This window comes from Sander vitreus, chromosome 5 (assembly GCF_031162955.1).
Source record: "Sander vitreus isolate 19-12246 chromosome 5, sanVit1, whole genome shotgun sequence".
Taxonomy (NCBI): domain Eukaryota; kingdom Metazoa; phylum Chordata; class Actinopteri; order Perciformes; family Percidae; genus Sander; species Sander vitreus.
The window spans coordinates 7,386,017-7,403,345 of NC_135859.1; the positions used below are offsets into that span (position 1 = coordinate 7,386,017).

The following is a 17,329-nucleotide window of genomic DNA, read 5'->3' on the forward strand; positions in this document are numbered from 1 at the left end:
TGTGATTATAATGTTGAATTAGTGAATGGACTATTCATCTGGCATCTTCAGTAGAGCCAATTTTCTAAATGCCCTTTATGATGGACCCAGAGCTGGCTCGAATGTGTCATCCCTTTGTACAAAAATTCCTTTGCTATATTTTTTTCATGCTTTAATATGTCAGTGTGTGTGTGTGTGTGTGTGTGTGTGTGTGTGTGTGTGTGTGTGTGTGTGTGTGTGTGTGTGTGACTCACTGATGTTGGGTCTGTGAATGGTCAGGCGATCAGTCTCCTCCAGCAAGCGAGGGCTCAGGCTGGTCACCATCCGGTCAATACTCTTGACCACATCCATTGGGCCGTTCACCACCTAAAACACACGGAGCGTCTTAGCAGCGGCAACACTCATCCACTCTGCCCTGCTGAACACAGTCGTCAAAGCTGAAAAGGTACATTTCAAAAAACGGCCATTCAAGTGCCACAGTGCCTTTCAGCAACGTAACTTGTTGCCAGAGATTGTGTACACACAGTTGAGGGCGCACACACGCACACACACACACACACACACACACACACACACACACACACACACACACAGATTGGCCTATATTGATGGGTACAATTGTGGCTTCTGCCATTGTCTGTTTATAAGAGCCGAGCCTTGGAGATAGAGCTGGGGGCAGAGCGAGGGAGGTTTGTGGATGAGTACAGCCACGTTTTTTTAGAGTGCTGCTCATCCATTGAGTCTGGGGCTGAGGTGGCCTTGGAGCGCTGAGAGGCCTGGGGGGGGGGGGAGGGCAAGCGTTGAGAGAAACAACACTTGTCATGAAGCTGCACACACATCAGTTAGTGCAGAGGCAGAAGTAACACAAAAAAGACGTGGTAATGGTGTTGGGAGAGAAAGCAATGTACTGTAACTGTCGACTGGCTTAGAGCCTGGTTTCCTGTCTGAATTCTGTTTTGGATCAGGAATTCAGAATGTGAAAATTGGATGGTTTATGCCTTAATCAATACATATATATGCTGCCATAGCATCTGTCAGCTCTGTTCTGCTATTCTTGTGGTAACTTCATTATTCCGGTGCTGATGAGCTGTTATAATAGTGTATCCATAGAAGCATACTGCCCTCTAGTGCTTAAAAGCAGAAATATCTATCTATCTATCTATCTATCTATCTATCTATCTATCTATCTATCTATCTATCTATCTATCTATCTATCTATCTATCTATCAATCCATCCATCCATCCATCCATCTGCTATGATATAGTTACAGCACTTATTTTAAGGCATAGAGGCATCAAATGTATACTTCAGAATAAAAGTAATTTGATCCTTTCCTGTTGTAATCTGTCTCTTTTACAGCCAACAACGCGATGGAGGTGCAACACTAGAGTACATCGCTGGAGTACCCCTTTCAAGAAAACCCTTTTCTATATAAAGTAACAATTATAGGATATATACAACAAAAAGCTTAGAAACAAAAGCTCTCAAAAAGTGCCAGTGCCTTCCAGACAAAAAGAAATATCAAAAAGATGAACTTGAAATATGAACTAAAACAGGCTTGCATTGCCTTGATTGACAGTGAATGTAAGCAGTATCTAAAGAGTTGTGAAAGGCTGTTGTGAGATTATGGGCATTGAAAGTAATCCCAGTATACAGGAGGAGCAGTTTTTCAACTTCTTGGGTAAAAGAAGAGATACTTGTAAACTTGTAATTCGGCAGCTGATAACTTGTAGTGCCTTCGTGATTTAAAAATCTATTCCTTTGAAGATTTTTAAATTGGGTTTTTGATTGTCTCTAAGAGCTAGACTGACTGGATCATGGCTTTAAAAATACATTGTGTTGTACGCCTGTAGAGTAGCCTATTTTACTGTAAACATCAGCATCAACACCGACAACCGGATCCAACTTGGAATCGTTTAAAAAAATTACAATTACAATGGAATCGTTTTTTTTTTTGTTTTTATTGGAATCTGTTAGAAAATTTGGCCTGCGTCCAAAATGCCAAACTAACATGCTATTTGTTGTGTTGCAGCCACGGAGCGCAGTAAGCGCCACTCTAAAGTGTGGCTTTATTTTAACGTTGAAAAAGCCCGGTAAAACCGTAAATCACCATTGAATCGGAAATGTTCCTCTTACCTGTGAAATTATATAATGAACTCTTTTTGACTGTTACCAACTTTATAATCAGGCCACTAGAAATAACTACAAACTCAGGCCTCCTATTTGTCGAATATCGTAACTTCTGTTTGGTTTAAATTACAGAGATTCGGTGATATGCCGAATGTTTTATTTCCACTCCTATGGAACCAGCTCCCAGTTGTGGTTCAGAGGCACCGTCACCACATTTAAGAGTAAGCTTAAAACTCTCCTTTATGATAAAGCTTATAATTAGAGCTGGCCCAGGTTTGCCTTCCTATGACACCCTAAGCTCCCCTCTCTCTCTCTCTCTCTCCCTCTCCATCATCAGCATTCATGTCCCTTTAATGTGTGTTACTAACCTAGCTTATAGTCCTTATGCTTTCTCACCTTGCAGATTTGTTGGTTCAGGTAGGTTCGTTTCTGGCAGCTGCTCGACGCACCTGCTACGCCCTGCACTGCTACAACTATTATTTCTACTCATAGTTCTATTATCTTTATTGTTACTATAAGTACCACGGCGCATCATGCCAACTGCTATGATTATTATGAATCATATTTCGGTATACCTGTATCAGTGTCTTTGTGTCCCAAACGGCAGCGGCTGAAAGCCGCCCACCAAAGCCAATGTTATCCCTATGGCATGTCTTTGTAAACAACCCATGTTAACTCCTAATCTTATTTTACCTTTCGTATTTATTCTGTTGATCTGATATTGTGTATACTTTTGGTTGGGCTTTTTTTTCCTCTTCCTTTTCCTTTTTTAGTGTTTTAGTTTCTTTCTATTTTAACTGGAGTATGTATTGGAGAATGCCCAGATTAAGCCCCTCTGAGGGTTTTCTGCATCTCTCCATCACCATCTTTTATTGATTATATGTTTAGTAATATGTAGTATTTGTATATGTGTAAACCAATAAACTAAACTAAACTAAAATAAGCATGTGACCCATTTCAACTCCACCCCTCAAAGAATCGGAAACGAGAATTAATAAGAACCGATAAGATTCTTTTTCATAGTACGTACAGAAACCGCCTGCCCGCTGAAGCGGTTTACTGCGGCAGAAATCAGCTGTTCTTATAATATTTAATGTGTATGAGAGTGTGCTCCTAGCTTACTTTCATCACATCATAATGACCAGATCATAAAAAATATTTTACTGAAGCGTTGTAAGAGAGAGAGAGAGAGAGAGAGAGAGAGAGAGAGAGAGAGAGAGAGAGAGAGAGAGAGAGAGAGAGAGAGAGAGAGGAGAGAGAGAGAGGTGGAGGCGCTCAGAGCAGACAGCTGTCGGCGAGCCTGTATGGAGATATGAATAACATGATTTCTCTGTGTGCCATGTAAACATCATATCCCGAATATGATCAGAAACGGGATGAGCCTCATAACCGCAATATTTATGTCCATGTTAACACACATGATTCAAACAACATGCTATAGCTCCGTACTGTACATAAAAATGAACATTCTGATGAATAGAGGATGGGTTGTTGGGGAAATAGTCTATGACCACGACGTTCCACTTCCGGGATTGCTCCAGTGCCACCGGAGATTTCACCGGATGTCTTTCATTTAGGCCGAATGTCTGTTATCTTCCGCTTTCTTTGTGTTGGCGTTCTAAGGACTATGGTTAACTGCTCCTCAGATCTCTGCAGGGTAAATCCAGACAGCTAGCTAGACTATCTGTCCAATCAGAGTTTTCTGTTGCACGACTAAAACAACTTTTGAACGTAAGGCTGGGCGATATGGAAAAAATCTGATATCACGATATTCTTGACAAAATACCTCGATGTCTATGTTGCAACGATATTGTAGGGCATACAATTGGTGCTTTAACAAAATATCTTCACAAAACAGTTTTGATAAATAATCATCAAAAATGTGGATATAACGACAAGGTGGGTAAAGGCAAATAATAGAACAGCCAGAACAGTCTGTTAAGTTGACTAGTAAACTTTAATGCAGCCTGTAAAACCAGGAAAAGACAACAACAACACCATATTACAATATTCAAAATCTAAGACGATAGGTCTCATATCGCAATATCGATGTAATAGTGATATATTGCCCAGCCCTGTTTGAACGTACACATGTACCACCAAAACAAGTTCCTTTCCGAGGCTATTTTGCAGAGGCACCGTTGTTCCGTCCGGCACCGCCTAAGACGATTGTGAATGGTTTAAAGAAATGCCAATAAACCTGAGCATGTTTTTCTCCCAATCCAGAATGCAGAGTGGACTAGCCAGACCCTCCTTTGTTACTGTGAGCAGAGCAGAGAGCAGAACAGAGCTGCTTTTGGCTGCTGCTCCAGTGTGCATTTACGCATTGTTATCATTAGATGCGTTGCACGTCTCACAGAGAACCGGAATAGAAAGGAAGAATTGGAATTGGAATCAACATTGTTAAAACCCAAAGCGATGCCCAACCCTACACACATGCACCAGGGCGAAAGACAACATAAGAATGGTGCGTGCTATTGTAGACATGCTACTGTAGACGTGCTACCTCTTTGATGGCCTCCCACTTGAGGGCGTTGTCTTGGCTGATGATGCTGTCGGCCACGCTGATGAAGCGCTGGCTGAGCTCCCGGATGGTGTCCTGGCTGTGGTTGGTGGCCCCGCTGAGTGGCTGTGTGGGGGGGGCGTCAGCAGCCAGAGACAGCAGCTGGATGAGGGACACCATGTCTGTTGGCTGCAGTCCTTCCTGCTGCGTGTCCTCCAGGGCCTGGACAGAGATGTCCAGCAGGGCGGACGCCTGGGCCAGGCTGTCCAGCCCTGATGGCTGCTGCCCCAGCACCGCCTGGGGGGAGGGGGGGGGAGCAGAATCACAATCAGATTCAAAAAAGATTTATTGCCAGGTAAGTAGCACTTACTAGGAGTTTGGTGCATACAGTCAACATTTTTTTTTCAAATATCGCTAAACTTGCACTTCCCCATAGCTGAAGAATAAAATCGGTTTTATGTCTCTGTGGTACAATCCGAAAGAGACTTGCACCAATAACACAAAAGCTGATTGGCTGCAATAAAAGTTGCATGTTGGTCTCTTTTGTAGTCTATTCTGTAGTCTAGTATTTGGACTAGCGAAAGAAAGAAAGAACTACAACGCCACGGAATTTAAAAAAAGAGCATTAGAGGCAGCGTTGCATGGACGTAGGATAATTAAAACCTGTTTAAAATGATTTAAGACCTAGAACACAATACTTCAGTGAATTTGAGACTTTATAAGGCTTTTGATTTTCAAATTTTAGACTTTTTAAGACACTGCGAAAAACCTGATATTAGGTATAGACCAATTATCGGCCCTGGCTGTTTTTTGGCAGTTTGCAGATTATCTGTATCTGCGTTTTTATTTGCCTGATAACCGATCAAGTTAAGGAATTAAAAAGTGTGCCACTTTGGCTCGGCTACAGCTCTGTGTCTATCCCTCTGCTTCGGTTTCAGTTACCACTGAGTCTGACATAGCGCTCTCTCTCTCGTAGCCCTTTCACGGAGCTCCCTCAGCTCTTCGTTCAATAAACTGTCGGTACACTTGCAAAGTTCTCAATGCTTCGGTTAACATTTAGGGACCCTCACTATGCTACCGTTGAAGTTTGGTGATATTTTGAGCCTTTTTAGTGGTATAAATAGCGATTTGTTTTTACTTTCCCTGTGCCCCGAATACTAGCGTTGTAAGCTAACCAGCGGTCCGCGCTAGCTTCGTTCAAGCTACGAACACAATCAATTAGCATGAAAACATGTCCCAGAGAACGACAGAGTCGTTAACCCCTAGGTTCATTTTGTGCCGGAATTGTCCTTTAATGTTCCGCCCACAACACTATCTGACTATCTTTCACTGGGTATTATGTTAAAAGTTTCTCATTTATTAAATACTTGCCTAAAGCATTTAAACAAAGTTTTGTGTTGGAGTTTGTAACATTCCAAAATCTGAATTTCGACTTAAAGATTTTCATTTTCACTGTAAATGTATATCGGTTCAAAAAATATGTTATTGGTTTCATTAACTACTAATAATCGGTATCGGTATCGGCCGTGAAAAACCAGTATCGGTCGATCCCTAATACATATAAACATATTTAAACATCAGTAGGAAATAAACAAATAAAACATACAGTGCATATAACTAAATAACAATAAGAAAGAAAAAAAGAGGGTGCTTGGATTAGTGCAGGATATGCAAAAAGATATTTGAGGGATGTGCAAAGTTCAGGATATATAGTATGTGCAGAGGATTAGATTCAATGTAGAGAGACACTGGGTTCAACAGAGCTACATGATGTCTCGCATTTTATCATCACATATCAATTCCAAAACCTGTGTTTTTTCTTCATTTTTTTTTGGGATCTCTCCATCTTTCATATGTCGGGTATAATTAAGCTTATTTGATTACATATTTTTTGTATACAGTCATTTCTCAGCACTGTTGGGGAGCCGACTGATGTGATTATTTATTCAGTATGGTAAAATGTAATGATTTAAAGTTGTATAGTTTTCTTCTGCTTGAGCTGATAATACATTTAGGCAATGATTCTGTAACTTAAGATATTCTGTTTAGAATGTTTTGGTCCGATACAACTTTTTGCTTCCCGTTACTGATTCCAATACCTGAACTTGCCTATCGGCCAATACCACGTACTGATCCGATACCTGTGTGTCATATATTTGTGTATATGTTTTAACAGCTGCATGCTGCTACTCCTGTATGGATGTGAGATGATTAGGGATGCACTGAATCCAGATTTTTGGGGTTTCGGCCGAATACCGAATCCACTGGTTAAGATTCTGCCGAATCTGAAACCGAATACCGAATCCTACTCCCATCCTCAGTCCATTAACACAGTATACACATTAATGAAGTAAACAACATCCACAGCCTCTAAAATAGTTAAATGTAACAACTTAATGTTGAATTCACACGCTCTTTTCACATCGTAGGAAAGCACATTGCTATTGCTATCGCCAGAAAATTTTGTTTGGCAAATTTTCGCTAACCAGTGTATGATGAAGGCATGTTGGGTGGGTGAAATTAGAAAGCTAACGTTAGCTAACGAGCAGCAGCCGGCTGTTCAGGCGCTCCGCTCCCACTGTAGGCAGACTCATTTGCAGAGAGAACGGCTGACAGCCCGGGAGAGGCACTGTCTGGTTAACACACAAGTTTTTAGCTGTGACTGTCCTTCCTTTGCCGTAGCTGAAGTTGCTGCATTTTGGCTGCTGTCTGTAGATTCCTTCATGCACAACTCATATTCTTTCGGATGTTTCATATGCAAATGTTTTAACAGCGGCGATGTTGTGTATTGTTTAGAGTCCTTGCCACCATGAGATAAATCAGCATTGCAAATTGAACAAGTAGCTCGACTTGAATGGCCTTCTTTTGACTGAAAGTACTGCCAAACAACACATTTTCTGCTCACAAGTTCCATTTTCACTTTCTCACAGCCTACTGCATTGAAAGGCAGCATCGTTACGTTGACCAGCGTAGTGCAAGCGTATGGTTTGGTTCGGTGGAAAAACAATCTAAGGTTCGGCGTCAAAAAGCCCAATATTATATATATATATATATATAAAAAACATTTGGCTTCTAACCAAAATATTGGCGCATCAGCCTATAGAAACCTAAATCAAACAGCCGTTAAAATACACGGACCTGCAATTGAATTCTTTATCAATGCGGAATGGTGTAGGCCTAACCAAAGACAAAAAAGAAAAGAGGAAAATGTAATTTCCCACCCTGAATAGACCTTAAAACACTCTCTGGCTTAATTGACAATAAGTATTACTGTAACTCTATGTTAGGTGTACTAGGGTTGGTAACATTTTCCAATATACAATTTTTTATATTTTTTGAAATGGTCTTCACACTCCGACAGCTATAAATAACTTAAATAAAAAAAAGCCTTAAAGATGGAAGGTTTACAGTAAAGTACTAGTCAAGTCTTTGGAAGAAGTGGGAGATGAAGAGAAAGTTATTCTAAATGAGGATGGATGTGTTATGTACCTGGGTTTTGTTGGAAAGCTTCATCAGATGGTTCATGAAGGCTGTGGGCTGGGAGTTCTGAGACTCACTCATCTGCTTCATCTTCAGGTAACGCTCTGGGAAAAATACATCCATCAGTGTGGTAAATGGACTTATTGCATTTATACAGCGCCTTTCTAGTCACGTTTGACACTCAAAGTGCTTTACACTACAGTACATGCCACATACACCCATTCACACACGCATTTGTATTCTATAATGGCAGCCAAAGGGCTGGATACCGAGTTCAATACTTTGATGCGAACTGCCTCTAAAGCAGGGGTCTTCAACGTTTTTTTGGGCCAGGGACCCCTTAGCTCAAAGAGAGACTGAGTAGGGACCCTCTACTGCACATATTGTATACAATTGTGTTGCATATTACACTGGGCCGAATGGATGAAAACAAATAGTAATTATTTATACAACATGTGTGTTGCTGGTGCTGGTGGTTGCCATGACATGCTGGCTGTAGAGCTGTGTTGGAATGGACACGTATATTGTGTACAAACACATTAATATATTTGCCTTATGTCCTCTCTGCACCTTATTTATAAAGCAGTCCCACTGTAGTTGTATTTGTATCCCTCCTTTTTAAGTGCATTTGTATTGTATCGTGACTGTATTGTATTTTAGTGTATTGTACTGCAATTTCCCCGTGGAAATAAAAAATATTTTTAAAGATAATTTGGAGGCCCCCCTGCACTAACTCCGAGGAACCACTAGGGGTCATGGACCCCCTGTTGAAGATATCTGCTCTAAAGTGTCGACTATCGACTAAAATGCCTAGTCATTCTATACACAATTTTAATACCTAAGGAGTAAATCTTATCAGAGTCAGTGAACCAATAAGCACGCAGCATGCTTCTACCAAGATCTAATAATTCTTGTGTGTGATTGGCTGTCTATCGTTTCACATCGTAGAGGCACGCAGGAAAAAACTCTACGTTACGCACGTAGTAGGAGCAGAGCGATAAATGTATTCATTCATTTAACCTTTATTTAACCTCGAGATCATTTACAATGACATAGAGTGATTACAAAGACAACAACAAAACAACAACCCAGGAAAGTATACACCATTATAAGAAAGATGAAAAGACAATACAACTTTACAACTTTCTGAATTGAAAATCTGAAAAAGGATAATACAGATTCAAAAGAAAGTACAGTTACGTAAAGCATGTACAAGTAGAAGTTTGCAAGTTTAAAACCGGATTTCTAGAGTTGATTTTAAGAAAGTGCTGTAATTTGTTCCAGGAGTCAGAGACACTAAAGGTAAAAGCAGTTCAGACTGAGCTTGTGGAACATGAAGCATAAAAAAGTCACGGTATTGGTATCGGTATCGGTATCGTAAATTTTTGAACGATACCCAGCCCTAGCTGCCATTCAAGGCATGCTCCTCAGGATCTAATCTAACCCCTATATTCCGGATGCACCACGACCCCCACGAGCAGTTGCTACCATTGATGTCAATGCTTGATATTCCACCAGCCTCGCCACGGTGCGTCCCAGAAGCGTGTGTGAAGCAGCTCTCCTCTAAAGACACACACCAGATATATTTTCACGCGAGCTGCGGGGCGTTCGGACACCTGGGCAGCAAGTTAAATAGTGAGGGCATCCAGTCAATATCCCCCAATATTGTTTATGTCTACTTTACAACACCATGGACGGCAAGAGATTCATCTTAGAGGTTGAAAATCACAAATCCTTTTTATAAGGGCAACACCAAAAAAGAGAAGGCATGGAGTTTAACTGTAGGAGTGCTTGGAGTGGAAGGTAGATGCTAGCTTAATAAACACGTGATTGTTCTGTACTTGTAGAGACGCACCGCTTCTGAGACGCTCCCGGTGTGGCGGAGGACGGAACAAAACCGGAACGCAGCCGGAACGAAGCACACATGTGCCAGGTGGAGAGTGAGAGTAACAGTCGCACACTGATGGCAAAGCCTTAAGGAGCAGTTTGGGGTTCAGTATCTTGCCCAATGATACTTCGACATGTAGACTGGAGGAATTGGGTTCGCGATAGAACCACAAATATTCTGTTTAGTGGATGACCCACACATTGGCGGGGCTGAAATATGATGCCCCCCCCCCCCCCCGACAATTGTCATTTCCATTAGATCAGAGTACTGTCACTTGGTCGCCCATTCGGCCAATCTTCCAAGCTCTTGTCACAAGACCAATTCATGTTTCCATGACGACAATCTAAAATTCTGATTCCATGGCACCAGCACTGGAATTGTTTTTTAAAAAAAGTGACAGTTGAGCAAGTGAAATTCATAATGAATGTGATGTTTTATTTAGCAGAATTACATGTATGTGTGTACATGTATACCTCACTCTTACTGGGATGTTGTAAAAAACGTACAGGTCTTTTCTTTTATTTATGTATGAGTGTGTATGTTAGTACATCGCCTGTTCATGGGTGTATATACATATATGTGTATAAATACAGATTTTATATATTTTTATTATCATATATATATATATATATATATATGTTTTTTTTATTATTATTATTATTTAGTTCTTTGTTTAAAATGAAAACTCAATAAAGACATTGTTCAACAATTACATTGTCCTATATTTCTAAGCAGATTTTCTGCCACTCCACTTAAAAATTCTCCTGACCAACAGCGGTTACATGAGCTTGATGATGTATTGGCAGGATGCTCTCATCCTTCAGCTGGAAGGATGCTGAGCCTGCTGAAGTGTCCAGAATAAAAAAAACTGATCTTGCAGCAGAGCCTCTGACCTCCCTGTCAACGGGAGGATTTCCCTCACTTAAGGCTCACATTTATAATCAAGTTCACAAATACTGTATTCATTTGTACTCTTAATCCGTCGCTCAAGTGGTAACAGGTCAGCACAATACCTCCAAAATTAAATCACATATCAAATGCTTCATATTATTTGATTGTGTTACCTCTCAGTTGAAGGTTAAGAGGGAGTTATAGTAAACCATAGAGCTTTTATTATAACGGGAAAAACAGAAGTGGATACAGTGTTGTAATGACTGGCCTGTTGACTGTGTTGTTGGTTAATGAAGCGAGATGTGTTGTGCCGTCTTTGTTCCGGCATTGGAAGCCAGGCTTTTTTCCTTCATAGAGGAATTTTTAGTGCTCCCACCCAAAGAGGTTTTAGCAAGCCCCAAAGGAAAATCACAAGCGCCAAAACTAAAAGAACTGAGAATAAAAATAGCTATTTAAATCCTCTCTAAATGTGTGTTCAAGAGCAATTTACCAAACAACAGTTGAGCAAACGAAACGAAAACTTCAATATGAGAGTCTGGCTTTACTGGACTCTCACGGTTATTTATTTAAATGTTAATATTATTTTTTTAACCAGTTTTGTTAATTGGGGTTTCATTTACTCAAGCATAATAGACATTTTTTGTTTTTCTTATAGTCAGAATTAAGAGGCAAATTGATTGATTTTTGTCAAATAGGGTAACGCAGACTCATTGCCTTTACTGTAAGCGGACCGATCATGCTTACTGCCATGCGTAGTCCTCCCCCGGGTTAGCCTGTAGCCTAAACCCAGGGCTATAACAAAGGGCCGCAAAGCGCCAATACTGCTGGCACAGCTCAGTGCTCAGTAACTAACTGAAGGCGACTGAGTAAGAGAACAATGTTAGAAAGACTTCCGTGAATAAAAAAAGAACGAATCTGAAACAATATGGGGGGGGATAGTGTTTTTAAAAGTGAGGGGGAAACACAGGGCATTGTGTTTCAGAGACCTTGGAGGAGTAGGGTATACATTTTACAACTGAAACTTAATAATTGAGGCTTACTTGTACCTTACTAGCTATTTCAAGTATTTTTGGAATACTATACTGTATTTAACCTTAAGGCTAAAAAGCTGAAGACAGACATATACACAGTCACATATTCCTGGCAGTGGGGAGGCTTTGAAACCGTGGGAAATACAGAACATTTTGAGTCTGGTCAACAATGTCTGTGGGGGTTAGGTTTGCAGCCAGGGTATTTGGACTCATAAGTCATGCTTCCATCTAATTGTCAAGCGAATTTTAAGGGAACTTTTAAAATGTCGCAAAAAAGAAGAAAAAAAGAAAATGTGAATTAGAAGCATTTCCATCAACTGGTTTAGAACGAAAAAATGCACGGTTGTAAATCAAAGAGTTTAGAAGCTAAGTTATTTGGCTAAATGGAGAGAGGTATCATTGTACAAATTGGCCATCTGTGCAGAATAAAGGGTTGTGGCAGAAAGATTTGGTGTCAGCGAGACAACCATTCACTGCTGTGCACGGCCATACGATTCAAGCTCTTGAACCAATTCGTCATTATACCCGACATGGCTGAATATTGTGGCTACTGTGTCATCTTTTCTTGATTTTTGCTTGGGTGGGGGATGTGTACTTGTTGCGAGTTGTATAATTTGCATCTTGTTAAAAAATACAAATTGTGGGCGCCTGGATAGCTCAGTTGGTAGAGCAGGCGCCCATATATAGAGGTTTACTCCTCGACGTCGGGTCCGACCTGCGGCCCTTTGCTGCATGTCATTCCCCCTCTCTCTCCCCTTTCCTTTATTCAGCTATCCTGTTAATAAAGGTCTAAAAAAAACTTGTTAGTTGTTGTTAATTGTTAATTGTTAAGGTAACTCAACCTTAAAGCGTAACTCTAGCGAAAATGCAACCTAGGGTCTTTTTGTGAATGTACCCGAGTCAAACTTTCGTTTAAAAGCATATTTAGGACGGAATAGCCACTTTTAAGATTTACCGTATTTTCGTTTTTTCGGTCAAATGGCCTTTTGAATGGGAGTGCTAGGGGCACTTTTATGCTAGCCTCAAAATAGCTATTTTTAAAACACTAAGAAGGCTCGACATAACATGAAACTTTGCTCGAAGTATCACCAGGGGCAACATTGTTTGTGTACCCAGAGTTTACTAAAAAGAAAGGTTTTGAACAACTCACCGTAGGTCTTGTTGTTTCCGGCCGCAGCCATTTCGTCCAGTCAAAAACAATCGATTTCCGAATGCAACATAACAGGGAGGAGAGTAAAGATGGAAAGCTCCTAAAGCTTAGTTCCATATAAATGCAGGGATTATTTCTTGTTTTGTTTTGTCAACCTCGTAGTTCAAAAAAGGAGCCTCATATGGAGTCCGTTCGTTCGCATTCGGATATCGACTGGTTTTGACTGCCGAGGTGGTAGCAGCCGGAAACAACAAGACCTACGGTGAGTTGTTCAAAACCTTTCTTTTTAGCAAACTCTGGGAACACAAACAATGTTGTCAATGCTTTTGTTAAGGTGTAGAGGCCCTGGTGATACTTGGAGCAAAGTTTAATGTTGTGTCGAGCCTTCTTAGTGTTTTAAAAATAGCTATTTTGAGGCTAGCATAAAGGTGCCACTAGCACTCCCATTCAAAAGGCCATTTGACCGAAAAACGAAAATACGGTAAATCTTAAAAGTGGCGATTCCGTCCTAAATATGCTTTTAAACGAAAGTTTGACTTGGCTACATTCACAAAAAGACCCTAGGTTGCATTTTGGCGAGAGTTACGCTTTAAACACAAGGAACCTGAACTACACCCCCACCAACGAAGCCCCTTGCATTTTTTAAATAAGGGTTGTACTCGGCCTGCCACTTACAGGACGTCCTGTCCCTCACCTACAGAGACATTAGTCATATTCAGGTACTGGGAGAGTGAATATAACAGAGACATTTGGTGGACCCTTTGGAAAGGATCCTAGTCACCCTGTTTTGTATCTTGTTAAACAATAAAAATGGTTAATCACAAAATAAATATTTCCAATTAGAAGACAAGCTCTGCTCTGATCTTGAGGCTCACCTGTGCTGCTCCGGCAGATGAACGGCAATGGATCCGAGCAGTCTGTCAGTCCGAACACTGGCAGCGGCTCGTCCCAGCCCTGGAGCATCCTGCAGCCCTGCAGCCCCATCTGCTGGTGCACTGCTGCTCACACATTCATATCATCACACATTCATACACACAGTGACACACAATAAGACAACAGTCAGCTTGAGTACGTCTAAATGTCTTCACTGGTGAAAAATATGAACAATGGAGGAGGTAAATATGAGTTTTGAATCAAAATTAACATTTTAGGATGGGTGGATTGGTGTATTGGGGCACATTGTATTGTCTTTTCTGGAAAGAACACCGTTATATTGTACATATTTGTTTATTTATGATACCATTTCTTTTACATTTATTGTTTATTTCCTTTCAATATGTTCATATTTATGCATGCACCATCCATGAAGGCAAATTCCTTGTAAGTTTGGCTTACTTGGCAAAAAAAAATCCTTTTTTGATTCTGATTGAAGGAACATCAACAACTGCTAACTAAAAACTAAAAACTAAAAACTCTTCAAGCTTGTATTGTTATTGTAAAAAAAGAAAAAAAAACTGCCATAAATCTTGTAAGAGGAAAAGAAAGTCAGACAGTGGGGGAGTTATTGTTCACCACTGCATGGAGCTCTGTTCTTCCCCAAGCTTCCCCCGCACTGCTGGAGCTGTGGGAATCCCCTCCATCCATCCCTCTCTCTCTCTCTCTGCTTCTCTGACTCACTTTCCCTGCCCTTCACTCTGTCCATCACTCATCCTAATGTCTTCATAAAAGTGTCTCAGACTGTCTGAGTTTGAGAGAGGAATTCATCCTGAATGACTCAAAAACACAGGCAACATAGAGCAACCACTTGATAAGAAATGAAAGCCTTTACCCATCTGGCATCAGATGCGAGTTGGAACCCAAAATGTGAGAAAACAGGGCAAGAAAACAAGAAATAAATGGAAGCTGTCAGAGAATATTAAGAAGGGGAATCAATGCTTAAAATGTGGACACTACTCTAACAAGAATCATATAAATTAGTCAGGTCAGATGTTAAAAAATGTACTACAAGATAGGGCCGCACAATATGACTATAGACCCAACATTTTTTCAGGATGCTTTGGGCCAAAATCTATCAGTGGCTGATACGGTATGATAAATTATGAATGACTGATCTAGGATGAAGAGATTTAATTTCAGTTTACAATATAAGCAGGGTGAGTTGGGGCAAAATCATATTTTTGGTTTCATTGGTCTTATAGACTAAAGCACATTTGCTATAAAGCATTTTGTGGTCATTTTATTTACTGATTACATAAGAGCGTTTAAAAACTCACTCAAACTCATAAGCAGTTTTCATTCCTTCAAGATAGAGATTTTAGTGGAATTAGAATTGCTTCCTTATATTAGAACAGTGGTGAAAGAAGTATTAAGATCATTTAGTTAAGTAAAAGTACTAATCCCACACTGCAAAAATCTTAATGTGTAAAGTAACTATTAGCGGAAGCTGTCAGATTAATGTAGTGGAGTAAAAAGTACAATATTTCTCTCTGAAATCTAGCGGAGTAGAAGTAGAAAGTGGCGTGAAAAGAAAAGACTCAAGTAAAGTACAAGTACCTCAACATTTGTACTTCATTACAGTACTTGAGTAAATGTACTTAGTTACATTGCACCACTGTATAAGCATGATGCAAAGATGCATGTACTGATAGTATTAATGAAGACTTGAACTAAAATAAAACTATATCAGTTATGATAACAATGTACTCAAAAAAGAAACTGCTGGGATCTGGAGCACGACATTGCTACAACAAAGTCCAACGAGGCACAAACCACAAGCAGTCAGCCCATCAGATAGTTTGAAACAAACCAACAGTTTAGTTAGATTATCTGAAAGGTAAAACTGAAAGTGAACGCACCTGAAATATCTTTAAGTAATCCCTTTATTGCACAGGAAAACTGCGTGCATGTGAACTGTGTTTATGCATTAGGTCAAGTTTAACAAGGTGTTCCGTCTGTAAACTATTTGGGTAATTCAATGGTTTTATTAATAATTTTACCTTTCACCTTTGTTGTCTCTTCGACATAATTTTCACTAATCCAAGGTTTTTCTTTTTCTTCTAAGATCTGGTTGCGTTTCTTGCCACTTCCAATTCAACTCTCAGCAATAAGATGCTATAAGAAAGAAACCCCATGAAGAATAAAAAACTCCAAACGTGTGTGCTGTGAACTCACCGTGACTGTCTTGACTAGAGCGAGTCTAGTGCGCCCCACCTTCACCTACTTCAAACTCCACATCATTTCTTTCAGCAGTTAATATAGTAATTTGTCAAGCTTGGTCCTACTAAGCTTTTGGGCTGAAGACTAGTGGACTTAAATTGTGCCTCCTTTCCAAATGAGGCAACATTCAGACCAACACTAGCCCAATGGTTTGTGACAAAAGACCAAGTTCCAATGCAATGCTTTGGTGGGGAAAAAAACGCAGTGCCAGCCGGCAAAACAAGTTGAACCTAGCTCAACCTTAAACACAAGGAACCTGAAATACACCTGAAGTCCTGTCCCTCACCTACAGAGACATTACGCATATTCAGGTACTAGGAGATTGAATATATCAGACATTAAGTTGGCCCTTTGGCAGAATGCAGAATTGAAATAGACAGCCCCCGCATTGGACATGAGCATATACAGAATGTCATCTTACCTGAGCAAAACAGAAGGACCTGCACCTCTCTGACCACTGGGTGCCTGCTTATGTGGTCAAGATTCCAACTGAAAAGCACATCCTGGGTCATGGATGAACATGCGTTGAGGGCACGAACATGCCTTGTTTCCAGAGACATATTCCAAACGTTCAGGTCAGTGATATTTCCAAAAAAGGGCTCTGTGAAATTCCCTCCAAATGAATCTTGGTCCTGACCCAGAATGAGAATCCCATCCCCATATATATCCCTGGTAGTGTCTGTGCCTGTGCCCATGTCCTTCATGTCCCCATCCACATAGATAGCCCAGTGGCTGCTGCTCCGGCGCCAAGCAACACAGACGTGATGCCAAGCTCCGTCGTTGGGGAAGGACGCCTTATACGGCAGGTGCTTCCCATGGATGATAAGAGCCAGGAGGATGCGTCCCTGCATGTCCACTTGGCCTCTTAGCTGGAACTCATTGGTAAAGACAGGTGCAGCGTAGGAGAAGATGGTGGACACTTGATTCCACTCTGAGTTCCACTGAACTCGAACACACACACTGACGGACGACAGGGTTGGAAAGGACATGTTGACACGAGCAAAGCCCTCAAGGGAGTCCTTTGGGAAGTTCAGAGCTAAGAAATGTAAATCTAAAAAAGGCAGAAGAAGATGTCATTTGTCATTGTACGTTTTCCTTTTTGTATTTCTTAACTTTATCT

At 40.6% G+C, this 17,329-nt stretch overlaps 1 protein-coding gene across 1 annotated transcript in view; it reads right to left on the reverse strand.

Moving 5' to 3' along the window:
• Positions 1–17,329, reverse strand: part of adgrd2 (adhesion G protein-coupled receptor D2) — a 59,677-nt gene that overhangs the window by 41,603 nt on the left and 745 nt on the right. Inside the window, exons 4-8 of the mRNA XM_078249615.1 lie at positions 16,631–17,260; positions 13,929–14,051; positions 8,103–8,197; positions 4,617–4,910; positions 234–345 (exon numbers count right to left, since the gene is read on the reverse strand). Of these exons, the coding sequence (XP_078105741.1) occupies positions 234–345; positions 4,617–4,910; positions 8,103–8,197; positions 13,929–14,051; positions 16,631–17,260 (1,254 nt within the window). The remainder of the gene's footprint in view (positions 1–233; positions 346–4,616; positions 4,911–8,102; positions 8,198–13,928; positions 14,052–16,630; positions 17,261–17,329) is intronic.